This window comes from Lycium barbarum, chromosome 2 (assembly GCF_019175385.1).
Source record: "Lycium barbarum isolate Lr01 chromosome 2, ASM1917538v2, whole genome shotgun sequence".
Lineage (NCBI taxonomy): Eukaryota > Viridiplantae > Streptophyta > Magnoliopsida > Solanales > Solanaceae > Lycium > Lycium barbarum.
Genome location: NC_083338.1, coordinates 137,221,108 through 137,234,615, shown reverse-complemented (window position 1 = coordinate 137,234,615; position 13,508 = coordinate 137,221,108). Strand labels below are relative to the sequence as shown.

General features: G+C 36.0%; 1 protein-coding gene across 1 annotated transcript; it reads left to right on the top strand.

The window, feature by feature from the left end:
• Positions 1-537: 537 nt before the first annotated feature.
• LOC132628990 (uncharacterized) lies at positions 538-1,089 on the top strand. Its single transcript, XM_060344740.1, has 2 exons — positions 538-849; positions 1,012-1,089. Exons 1-2 carry the CDS (start codon positions 538-540, stop codon positions 1,087-1,089), a joined length of 390 nt encoding a protein of 129 aa, XP_060200723.1.
• The last annotated feature ends 12,419 nt before the right edge of the window (positions 1,090-13,508 follow it).

Genomic DNA, 13,508 nt, shown 5'->3' with positions numbered 1-13,508 from the left:
GCACGTACTTTGGATGGTGCAGCTATGTGTATTCCTATGTGTTTAATTTCAATAATACATACATATAGTTCTGATTTATCTATATGGACTACTAATATAAACTGAAATACATTGTAAAATATAGATTACATTACTCTAAAAAAAATCTATGCTTTTGTTATGGGAATACACTGTAAATATAGACTGATAAAAATACATCGTGTATGATTAAATTTTTAAAATGAAAATGTATATACAGGTAATATTCTACCACTGACATATGGTTTGATAGATTCGAAAAATAATAAGTCCTGGACTTGGTTCTTTGAGTAGTTCCAGCTAGCTTATGGGATTAGGGATAACATGTGTGTCGTGTCCGACAGACATGAAAGCTTAATCAAAGCAGTGTATCGGGTGTATCCTACTGTTCCTCATTTGGCCTGCATATGGCATTTGTGAAAAAATGTGACTAAGAAATACAAGTCGAATGATGAGGTATTGAGTCCTGTGTTTTATTCACTTGTCAAGGCATACACACATGATGAGTTCGATAAACTGATGGAAAAGATTGAGAATGTTGGTATACGGGTAAAGGAATATTTGGATGATGCTAGAAGGGAGAAATGGGCTCGGCTATATTCACCTGTTAACAAAGGTTGGACGATGACTTCGAATATAGAGGAATGTATTAATGGAAAACTAGTAGCTGCAAGAGAGTTGCCTGTTTTTGATTTCCTTGAAGAAGTTAGGAGGATGTTTGGGAGATGGAATTGCACAAATAGGAAAAATGGTACATACACATTCTCAACACTTTCGAGACGGTACCAGGAAATGCTCTCAATGAACGAGTATAAATCGTTACGTATGAGGGTAAGTTTTTTCTTGAGGATAAATCTGGTTTGTGTGTGTCAATATATTTCTCTGTATTTATATGTATTTTGTTGTATTTAAATAACTGCTTCGAGTTTTCTATTAAGTTTATGGAACCTGATATGCAATGTATTTTTGTTGTTGAATGTACATGGTTCTTAGGTTGAAGCATTAACTGAATATGTTTATACGGTGACAATTAAATGGATGTCAATGATCTCGCATGTGCTCTACGTGTAAAAGGTTTTGGCCATGACAAGCGATTGTGTAGCCTACGAGGCCGTGGTGGTGCAAGTACGTCTTGTAGTGGGAGAACCTCTCATAGTGGAAGAGCATCTCGTACTTGAAGTATTATTTTAAATATTTTGTTATTGTAAAGAATGATGTATTATTTTGTTATTGTAATGAATTATTTTTGAATTATTTTGAACCTCTCGTATTGGATGAATTATTCTTAATATAATATTTTTATTTATACATTCGAAATAAAGTAATGTCTTGACTAAATAATAAAACACTTAAACCTAAAGATAACAAGATTCAAACAAACAAAACTCACTTCGGGGAACTTTACAATCCCTAAAACAATGATCCAAACGTTTAGGTATACTTGATGTAATGAGTCGACATTATTATTCGTAAAAAAAGATATCAAGTTCTATATAAAATATTGATATTTCAGAGTTTTAAAACATGACTAATCTTGGGTCAAAGTATGAAAAAAATGTGAATTTGAAAACTTTAAAATTGTATAAAAAATAATAAAATAACCCCTATTGCGCATTAAATTAGTGCGCAATAGGGTAGTTTGGTTACTTTTTTTTACTGGGTTATTTTGGTATTTGAACCCACTTTTGGGTTATTTAAGTTGCGGACTCGAAGAACAGGTGATGATGTTCGATATGCTGAATTTCTCATCTTCCATAATGTCACCGATATCCAGTTCTCCCGTCATCTCTTTATGCATAAGGAGAATTGGGGATCGATAGAATAATATCAGCTGTTCTGGTACCTTAATCGGTATGTCTTCTTTTCCCCTCACATTTCTGTTGAAGTTGATAGCGTGTTGTGTCAAGATTTGTGGTTGTGAGATATCGCCTGTTCTAATTTTGTTGTATTGTGTATGTCTTTGATTGCTCTTTTGCTTTCCCATCTTTAATTGGCTCTATATGAACGTTTTAATGGAGATATATTGTTCTAAACCTCAAAGTTAGTAATGGACGTTAATCCAGATTAATTAGTTTCTTTCCTTGAGTTGGGAGTTCCGAAAATGATCTAAAGATTAACACTCCTTCTCCATCCAATGCCTGATTAGCCATGTATTATGCAATGACATTACCTTCTCTGTATATATGCATGATTTCAATTCACAATATTGCATTAGCTTCCAAGCATCTTCCACAATTGTGATGATTTGCCATGGTATATGCCATATCATCTCCAAAATGTGCTTCATAACCAATGAGTTTATTTCATTGATTGCCTTGTCTATGCCTGCTGTGATGCAATGATATATCGCTTCCTTTATGGCTATTGCTTTAGCTTTCCATATTTGTTGTTTCATGAATTTCCTTGGCTTTTACATATTTTAGATCCCCTTTGTGGTTTCTAACTAAAAACCATATGAAATTCTCCCCGGATTAGCTCAACTTGCCCTATCTGTATTACATTTAAATCATCCTTCAGGGGGAAGATTCCATTGAACCTTCTTAACCTATAGCTTTGGTTTAAAATATTTCATATACTAAGTCTGGCCAAGTTAATATTCGGTTGTTTATTCTGTTGTACTTCATCCTTACAAATTTCTGGATATTTGCTGTAATTTGATGTTGCATTCTATGTATAATCACTCATCCTCCATGCCTTAGTTTATTTCTTCTATCCCATAGTTGCCACAACTCCGCCTGTGTGAGCTCGCTCACATTGCCGGTCCCAAGCCCGGATAAAGGAGGAGGGTTGCCGAGGGTCAATCGGAAACAGCCTCCCTACCCAGGTAGGGGTAAGACTGCGTACATCTTACCCTCCCCAGACCCCACTATTGTGGGATTACACTGGGTAGTGACCATCCCATAGTTGCCACATTATCAAAGTTGGAAGTGCCCTGAAGATAGGTTTCAGCAGGGATTTGCAGGGAGCTTTACAGCATTGGATAACAATCTGAGATCATTGTTGTCCATCCATAGTGATACCCGCTAGGGGTGGGCATGGAACGGTATTTGAAATTTCGATACGGTAATTTCGGTTTCTAAAAATTCTACACCATTACCTTACCAAATTAATTCGGTATGGTTCGGTATTTTAAAGTTCAGTTTCGGTATTTTACGGTACGGTAAATCGGTACCATAGTTTGTCCGACTTCGACTTACATACACTCATATCGTGGAGAATTATGACTACTTAAGAAACGTCTCAATTATTATGTACTAAACACCATGTAAAAATATTCAAAAGAAAATACAAGCAATCCCCTTCGTAAATCAATTACACAAAAAAGACATTTAAATCAAAATAGAGTAGTCAAAGTTCCAACGTTTAAACAATTAGTTTTCTAATAATACTAGTCTATATATTGTTAATAATATAATACTAAGATATTTGAATTGTATATGTAATTATATACTTCGGTCTGGTATTCGGTATTTCGGTATTTTCTTTATGAATACCGAATGCCGTACTGAATACCAAACTTTTTAAAAATGCATACCAAATACCGTATCAAGTACCATAATACCGAAACCGCGATATAAAAAATCTCAGTTTCGATATGATAATCGGTATCTATCATACCATGCCCACCCCTAATACCTGCACAATTAAACAAAAATTTTCCACAACTTGTAGCTGTAAGAGAGATTAGAAATATATGATTCATAGTCTTCTGTCTAGGATTCTGACAACACCAACATCTAAATATTGTTTGAATTCCTATTCTACTTCGGGCATCATCAGTTGACAGTCTAAATTTTCAAGGTCTCCATAACACAAAAGAGAATTTGAAAGGTAACCCCTTTGGCCAAATGAACTTAAAGATATCTTCCTTCTCCTCTGTGTCTTATATATTCCCACCCACTTTTAACAGTAAACTTTCCACTATTCTCCAGCATCCATCAAGTCTTGTCCAGTTCAACATTCTGTTTAGGAGGCGGTATGTTACTAACAATTGTTATACCCTATTTTAACCTAAGTCAAAATAGTTTATAACATCCGGATAATTTCGGGATTAATTAAAGTTAGGAGTCGTCACCTAATTATTTACGGTGAATTAGGGCACCTAAAGTTTATTAAAGTAATTATCTAAAGTTGATTTTATTTTAAAATCTACGAAACTAAATGATTCTAGGTACGGGTTCAACTAATCTAGAGGAAAGGTATTAGGCATCCTCTAAATTTCATTAATAATGGTTAACCGACCGGACTTATGTTGATTAATTAAGGCTAAAAATGTAGAATTTACAACATTTAAGAAAATATCTTTGTGGGTATTGCTAAAGTTATAGATAGATAGATAAAAATGCTGTTTAAAAGAGGACTTGTAGGATTAATTTAAAAGGCTGGTTGTAAAGTTGTAGAATTTATGTATAGATGCCAAGTATCAAAATCTTCATTATCAATGCCTCAAAGATGCTATTTGTGAAAATCCACTTTTTTTTTTTTAAAAAGGGAAGAGAATTAAAATGATTTTTGTAGACTCAACCAACTTCTTTTTTTAACGTGCAGCATTACATTAATGACCTTGAAAACCCACTTATTTTCAAAGAAAAGATTGGATTAGCTAGAATAAACTTTTAGTGAAAACATTTAACCAAATTTCATCGAAGGCATAACGCTTGGAGAAACATAGATAATTAACTACCTGTTCAACTTCCTTTACATCTATTTGTTATATCTCATGTACCAAAGGTAAGTATTCGGCTATTAACTAAAATAACATTTAAATGAGTCTCAGCTATAAATTTAGGCAACTCAAGTCTCAACAGCTGGTCACACAAATACAAATAAAGGTAGTCACATAGGAAATTTAATCACGCCAACAGGAAAGCAGAGATGGTAGCACATAAAAAAAATGAGAAAGGTCATTTCCGATTTTCACGAGCGATAGGAATGTTTTGCAAGATGCCACTCAAGCAATATAAGAGAGCATAGGCGGTGAAGGATGTGCGGATTCCGTAAGCGGTATCGTTGAGTCTCAAATGAGACTCTTCGGCTATGGTGTACATGCAAACAAAGAAAAGAAAGTGTAAAGGATTAGAAAGAAAACCCGATTAAAGTAATTATGGAGGATAAAGAAGAAAGTTAAAGAACTTATACTAAATTTTTTTCCCCAAAAACATTATATTTACTGTAACTTCTACAATCTGAAAAATAGACAAATCCAAAACCAATGCCTGCATATCAAAACGTAATACACATCAACTTCCTCCTATCATACTACTAAAGTAGAACCCAAAGAAACATTTTTCATGGACAGAAAGTCCAATAACATATCATAGTAATATAAGAGAGTCCCCCCCAAAACACAAAAGCACCTATCTTTACCTTTGGAATCACACGCGATACTTAGCTAATACCAAATAAAGAAAACATTTACTTAACTCAAACATCCATCATATTTAAAATGAGGGTAAGTGAAAGAGCCAAACATATATATATATATATATATATATATATATATCAAGGTTACAAGGCAGCCGAACACTTCAAAGGCATGTCTTAGGACTGTTGTAGTATCGAATTGTTTTAACTCAGCTTGGGTTATGATTTTAGCTTAAATCGGAAACTATGTTGAAGAATGCTATTCAAAAAGGTTCACACAGATCATTACCCGCAACAAATCTATCTTATATAATTTAAAGAAAAGTGGCAATTACAGGTTCACCTAGCAACAAAAAGAAATCCAAACTTGTCGTCAAAACACGTACTAAATTTCCCTAGAATCTAGAACAAATCTCAATTTCAAGCTTACCTCTTATTCTTGTTATATTAAGTAATGAACAGGCTTAGACCACATAACAACAAGCGTATATACAGATCATGTCGTGGTGTCACATTCTAGATTAACTATCCCCAAGAAATTTTCAACCCGAAACAGTCCTTAAGGCTCAAATCAAGTTTCCACAGTAGAATATACAAAACCAGAGTATGTTAATAGCCATGCCAAACAACAATTTATAAAAAAAATCTTGATCACCTATTAATCCCCTAAACTGAACTTCCAATGATATCACCTTAAAACTAGCATAACGAGAAACTGAAAAACACGCTGAACTGGAGAGAAACAATCTTGGGAAAGGGAGTCTCATATTCAAGCTATGCATATCCTCCAACTCATAGAGGTAGTTAACATAAACAATCCATCTTGAATGGTAAAAAAATTAACGTTACAAGTAAAACGTAGAGATTGACTTCCCCATTACATTAAACCATAGAAATCCACAATAGATCATCTTATTATTAAAGAATACTCGAAATATGCATTCTAGTATAAACAACGACGATTAGACTTTAATAAGAATGGGGTCTCTATATCAATCAACAATAACCTTCAAGAGGTCATAACAAATAGCAAACTGACGCCACAGAATTAAATCACGAACAGTAATTACAAGCCATCGAAATATGATTTTTTATGCTAACGAATCTCAACAGAACAATAAATCAAAAAATCATCAGATTTTACCTGTTGGTGGTGCAGTGATCGGGCGTCGACAGCCTCGAATCTAAGCTCGATTTTTAAAGTAACAAGCCGAAAAAAAAGTAAAACCACTTAATCTTTCAAGTGGGTGTTCCAAATATAGTGATTGAAAAAAAATGTAAATGTTTCGAAATGGTTAAGGTCACCGAACAGAACTCTAACAGGACGGAATTCGAACAAATCTAGATTTAGAGTAATAACGAAAAATAGAAAAAATGTTGAATGTTGTGAAAAAACAATTCCCCCAATCCGTGTTGAATCTCCCATTCTTCGACTGAAGACATAACGATGTATATTAATGGTAGTAGAAATAGTAGTGAAAATAAAATACTTAGCTCGTCAATAAATTTAGAAGCCCGAAGAAATAAATTAGAATAAAGGAGGGACAAAATTGGGTATCAACAGATGCTCCTCTTCGACCGGAGACTATGTAAGAGTTTTCGGGCGAAGAAGTTGACGTAGTAGCCAATTTTGTTCCGACCAACGAATACGAACTTGGAAGAACTTGAGAAAGAATGAGTTAGGAGAATTGGTGGAAAATATTATGGGGGCAGAAGGAATTATGGCCGAACCCGTTTCGAGCTGCCTATATATTTTGGATTCTATGAGAATCAAATTGTATGTAGTCCGAAAGAAGTGGGTCGATACCGACGCTACGCTTTTTGTCCCAGTGTTGAATTATGGTGAGACTGGGATAAAGAAAAGCTACAAGATTGTGAAGAGGGTTGATTGAGTAGAGTCTTAGCGGTGGATATGAAAGAAAAATTAACCTACGTATCACATGTTTGTGGACGTAGGCGGAATTGAGTTCGAGAGTAGATCCGTGACCCTAGCTTATGAGTTTGATATTCATCTTCAACAAATTTGCCCCAGTTCACTGCGTAAGATAAAGTTCCACGTTGTGCTGTGTCTCTGTATGTAGATTGTACTTTCTGTCAAAACTGAAATTCATGTCAGAATCAGTAATAAAGTTTGGGTAAAGTTGAAAATGTAAAACTTATAAAGAATGTAAAAATGATAATAAATATGAGTGTAAAAATGAGGGTGAAGCCGTGTGGCTTGTAATGAGGCCGTGTGTCCAAATGATGTCTCTGATTGTCTTCAGGGACTTGAATGAATGTGTGATGTAGATGCCGAGGATGTAATAATATCTCCAGTTGTATTTGAAGATTTTAATGATAGTAATAAGGCCTCCGGCTGTCTTCTGGGATTTGATGAAAAATGATGTCTGTGGAATTTAAGGTAAAGTCGTTAAAGTAGGTAAAGTGGATGATAGAGTAAAGTAAGAGTGCAGCCGTTTAGCTTATGCCGATGAGGCTGTATAGCCATATGATGTCTCCGGTTGTCTTTGGAGACTCGATGAAATCTGTGAAATTAAGATAAAGTTATTCAAGTGAATGATAAGGTAATTTGATGAAGTAGAGATGAAGTAAGAGTGCAACCGTCTGGCTTATGAAAATGAGGCTGTGTAGCCATATGATATCTCCGGTTGTCTTCGGAGACTTGATGGAGATTCCCGTAAAGTCCGGGGTAAAGTCGTTAAAGTAGGTAAAATGAGTGATGTCTCCGGTTGTCTTCGGAGACTCGATGAAAATTCCCGTAAAATCCCGGGTAAAGTCGTTAAAGTAAAGTAAATGATGCCTCCGGTTGTCTTCGGAGACTTGATGAAAATTCTCGTAAAGTCCGGGGTAAAGTTGTAAAGTAGGTAAAGTGAGTGATGTCTCCGATTGTCTTCGGAGACTCGATGAAAATTCCCGTAAAGTCCGGGGTAAAGTCATTAACGTAGGTAAAGTGAATGATGTCTCCGGTTGTTTTCGGAGACTTGATGCAATTCCCGTAAAGTTTGGGGTAAAGTCGTTAAAGTAGGTAAAGTGAATGATGTCTCCGGTTGTCTTCGGAGACTTGATGCAATTCCCGTAAAGTTCGGGGTAAAGTCATTAAAGTTGGTAAAGTAAATGATAATTGATAAAGTAGAGTGATAATGTAGCCGTTCAGCTAATGCAGAAGAGGCCGAATAGCCAAAGGATGCCCCCGGTTTTCTTCGGAGACTTAATGATCCTGTAAAGTTCAGGATGAAGTTGTTAAAGTTGGTAAAGTAATGATAAGAATGTAGATTCCTGTAAAGTTCAGGATAAGGTCATTAAAATTGGTAAAGTAAATGATAAACTAGAGGGGGGAAAGTAATAGTGTAGCGGTTTGGCTACTGATGTTGATGAGAACGTGATAAGCCCAATTAATGACGTCTTCGATGTAATGCTGATTTAATTCGTCTTCGATTTCGACAACCTTAAAAAACAGGTGCATTTGTTAATAAAGTCATAAAGTTATTGTGATAAAAATGAAATTTTAGATAAAGTTGGAAATAAAGCCGTTGGGCTTTTAAGGCGAGGCTATAATGAGCCAAATGATTGATGGGCTTGACTGTTGATCTCGCGGTCTTTTGATTCCTGCACTCAAAGAAAAATTCTTAGTTCGGGAGGGGGAAGTTGATTCGTGTTGACTCGAAGCTTGACGTTGTTGGTGCTCCATTTGTCTTGTTTGTTTGGATCTTGTGATCTTCGTTCAAGCCTTGGTAGATGAATAGTAGTGAAAATAATTGAAGGAAAGTGTTTCACTTGAAAGATAAGTATGTAAGTGTACGTGTAAGGAAAGATATATGTAAGTATATGTATGTAAGGAAAGATATATATGTAAATATATGCATGTAAGTTGTAAAATATTTCTGCCAACCTTTAGATTGTGACACTTCTAAAACGATTGAGACGTCATTTGTCTATAATTCTTCCTGTCTGGTAGCCTTAATCTTGTCGATGTCCAACTGTTCTTGTAATACCCCCTATCTTGGAACTAAGTTTAGACTCATATCATTAGAGTTTTAGTGGAAAAACTGAAGGTTTGGACGTTTTGCGAGAATGATTGATAGGCCTACTTCGGGTAGCATAACTCCTTGATTAGTTGGGAATTTTGGAAATTACCCTTAATGAAAGTTGTAATATGTAGAAATACCTTTCTAACGATATAAGGACCAAGCCAATCAGAGATCGGAGCAAGGAGATATGATCGTCTCAATATGGCTAATAGTAAGACACTTAAAATTTGATAGAATCGGCTAAGTTTTCGATACGTATGCCTTCCAGTCAAATTTCGTGAACATACGTTGGGAATTTGAGGAAACCTAAAACATGAAAGTTGTAGCCCTTTGAAATATCTTTCTAACGGTATATTGTGGAGCCCAAACAGAGCTCTGTACAAGAAGTTATGTCCATTTTACGGAACACTGTGCAGAACCGACACCCGTAGCTCTTTCAGGCGCGTGAGATGGCCCCGCATCGCGGGACGATCGCGTAAGTCTGAGTATTTTGCGGAAGACCATTGCGCGATGGTCCCGCATCGCGAACCAATCGCGAATCGGGTCAAAAAGTCGGGTTACGCGTTTTTAGTTATATCTAAGGTTTGGGGTTTATTTCCCCAGCACCCATTCTAATCAATAGAGTTGTGAGTGAAACATTATTGTTGGGCGTGGAAACCCTAGAACTTGAATTCAAGAGGATTGAACATCAAAAAGGTAATGTTTCTACACTCTAATCATTCATAATAGTGAATTGAGATGAGTTCTTCGGAGAAAAGTAAATGGGTTTAGTAAAGAGAATTAGACGAACTATAGTAGGGTTTTGAATTATTGACTTGAGATTGTTATAATGATATGGGTGATGGAGAATGATGTTAATTACATATAATTGAGATTGTAGAATCGCCTATAAGTAATAGAATGGGAATTGGGTGAAGAAACACCATTAATGGAGATTGTGGAGCTTTATGCCCACTAAGTGTTTGATAAAATGCTTAGATGACCAAAGCATGAATATTATTGCTAATATAGAATCCCTTTGACTTGTATTGATATAGATCAAAGTTGAAAGGGGTGACGAACATTGTATTACGTTCAAAGGCTGGAATTAAGGTATGTGAGGCTAACTATCTACGTTAGGGAATGTTCATGATTCTCCCTACGCCTCATTCTTCATACTTGTCAGCAATTTGACTCAGAATATAGTTAGCCCTAGTTTCATGATATGATATAGGACTGTTATCTTCTAGGGTTGCAGTTACAGAATTCGTTCATGGTTGTCACTTTGAACATCATGAACTCAACACCTAATCTTTATAGACTTATGCATTGTTATCACATGAGTCTCAGTCATTGTATAACCAGTTATTTGCATGAGTCCCATAATCAGAAACAGTTATCATGCTATCAGCTATAGCCAGTCTCAGTTTTGTAAATTGTTAATGTTGAACACCTGTATCTGTACTTTTGGGCCCTAGGCCACAGTTTATGCATACATATTGCTTGGGCCAGAGGCCACAATTTTTGTGCACATTATTTGGGCCCTAGGCCACAGTTATATTTACAGTTTTACAGGTGATTCTTAATCCAGAACAGGGAGAACTTCAGCTTCTTGTTTTCCTGTTTAGTTCAATTCCAGTTTTAGTTTCAGTTCCAGTATTTTATTGCTTCAGTTGCTTTACATACCAGTACAATTCAAATGTGCTGATGTCCCTTTTATTGCTTGGGGGCCTGCATCTCGCGATGCAGGCAACGATATACAGGTTAACGACTTAGCTATTTAGGAGTGCACGTATCAGTTATTGGTGAGCCCCAGATTCCTTCGGGGCGTTGTCAGCCATCCAGTTATTTCAGTTTATAGACAGCTCTATTATTCAGTACTCTTAGAGGCTTCATAAACACAGTTCAGACAGTCAGATATTTATTATGTTAGCCTTGATGACAGTTGTTCAGTCGTTTTGGTTTAGCCATGTTGGCTACTTTTAGATATATGTTCAGATTGTCTATGTATTTCGCATTATGATTTCAGTCAGACCTTTAGTATATCAGCATGTGTTTAGTTGTTTCCACATTCAGTTATGTTTTGATATCACATGTTGATTCAGTCAGCCAGTTGGTTCGCTCGGTCACATGCAGTCAGGCACCGGGTGCCGTGTTACGTCCAGGCCCAGGTTCGGGGCGTGACAAAACTTGGTATCAGAGCCCTAGGTTCAAGTGTCTTAGGGAGTCTATGAAGCCGTGTCCAGCGGGGTCTCTTTTATATGTGTGAGGACCCCACACATATAAACAATTTACCACCAAGACATTCAGGATTTGTCTCATTTCTTTCTACTCTAAATCGTGCCATGAAGCTTAGAGCGCTAAGTAACTTCTCTTCCTATCGAATTACGTACGTTTCGAATGCGCTGGAGACGAACAGGTAATTCAAGGTCCAAGTAACGATGTTTACCCATAGGGGGTACAATTGTGCAGTACTTACTGGTAACGAATGAGACTTCAAGTGCTATTGAAAGTGGAATACAATGTAAGATGCCCGAGAAGGGGTGTAGTAGAAAGAATGGTATGTTGAATGATAATGATGTTCTTGAGAAAGGAGAATGGGATACCACAACGAGAGGATATTAGAGAAATTAGAAAAGGAGCTAAGTCTGCAGGAAACGTAAATCATGAAGGATCTCAAGGAAGTGGTGGCAGACAGTTTTCTACCGGAGGTCATCAGGACCCACTCCATCTGCAGTTAAAGATTGAAAGGGAAAATAAACAGGAAAGTGTAACAGGTATAGTTTGAGTTGGACATATGAGGTAAGTTCATCATTTTTATACTGTTGTTGAAATTGGGAGCCCTGTGTGGCTATGATATGATATGACATATATGTATATATGTTGGCCTTGTGAGGCATTGTTGGTATTTCCTGCGTGCAGGTTTTGGGATAGTAAGAAATACAGAGGAAACTCTGCCAAAATTTTCCTAGAAATAGAAGGAGAATGAGATATAAGTTCGTAGTATGTCTTGAAAGGTCTTGTCAACAGTAATGATAGGATTTGACCAAGTTGCAAGTCTGACTTCGAGAAATAAAGTTAACTGTCAAATTGATAGTAATAGTAATAGTAATTATGAGGTCAATATCGATATGGTAAAAAGTAATGCTAGGATAATTTGGAAGGACTTGTGATACTAAGAGATGATATGGAAAAGGCTGGCCAATCTTAATGGAGTATTATATTGAGGTATCGACTGAATTGATAAGCAGGGATAAATTACGACGAGTTTATATTTAAAAGAAGTAATAGTATGATTGAGACAAGAATACCAAGGAGGAAGAGTTGTGACGAATATGAATGATTTTAGTTTGTTTAAGTTTTAGTCAGATCAGAGTTAGAGAGTACGACAGCTGTAAGTTAATTCAGAAGTAATTATTATTATGAGATAAGGAGATGTGACAGTTCTCGATTAAGATATGTGAGTAAGTGTTTATCCCAGATGTGTATAGTCTGATATGATTTTGAAGTGTATAGAAAGCTTGGGTATCTTTCGTATAAGATAGATAAAGGTTTCTTAAGTGTGATCCATAGTTCAGGAAAGATAGTATACAACCATAGAATAGCGTCAGATGATGAGGGAGAGTTAGAAATAACTTAGGTTATTCAGAGTAGAATAAGAAAATATGAAGCTAGCAGGTGATTAACAGAAAAATAGTAAGTAAGTTTTGAGTAGATACAATGCATTAGCAATTTCAGCAGAACTATTAGAAATATGATTTGATTTCCTATTCAGATGAACACCTTGAGTGGGTGACAGTTCAGATACATCCGAATATGTGTGTTAGAAACCAAGGGCTTAAGTTAAGTTCAGAGTAGAGTGATTAGTGGAAGAAGAAATCAGCTAAGTCGTAAGACAGCAAACTACAGAGAATAACCTTTAAGAGTTGTCAAAAAGGGTTTGTCCTAAGATTTACAGTGTGAGCAGAGTTAAGTCGTTAAGATAGAGTATGCTAGTTATGAATACAGTAGCAACCCATTCATGTAAGTAATTTAGTTTTTCCCAATAAGAAACTGCCCAGAAGTGAGTCGAAAAAAAAAAGGGTTGTCAGTGTTGTAGAGTACAAAGGAATTACAGAA

What these genes read in the sequence shown, in the direction of transcription:
- LOC132628990 (XM_060344740.1), top strand. Translation starts at nt 538, where the DNA reads ATGGAAAAGATTGAGAATGTTGGTATACGGGTAAAGGAATATTTGGAT. An exon ending in ATAAATCGTTACGTATGAGG is followed by an intron (nt 850 to 1,011) that starts GTAAGTTTTTTC and finishes CATGGTTCTTAG; the next exon opens with GTTGAAGCATTAACTGAATA.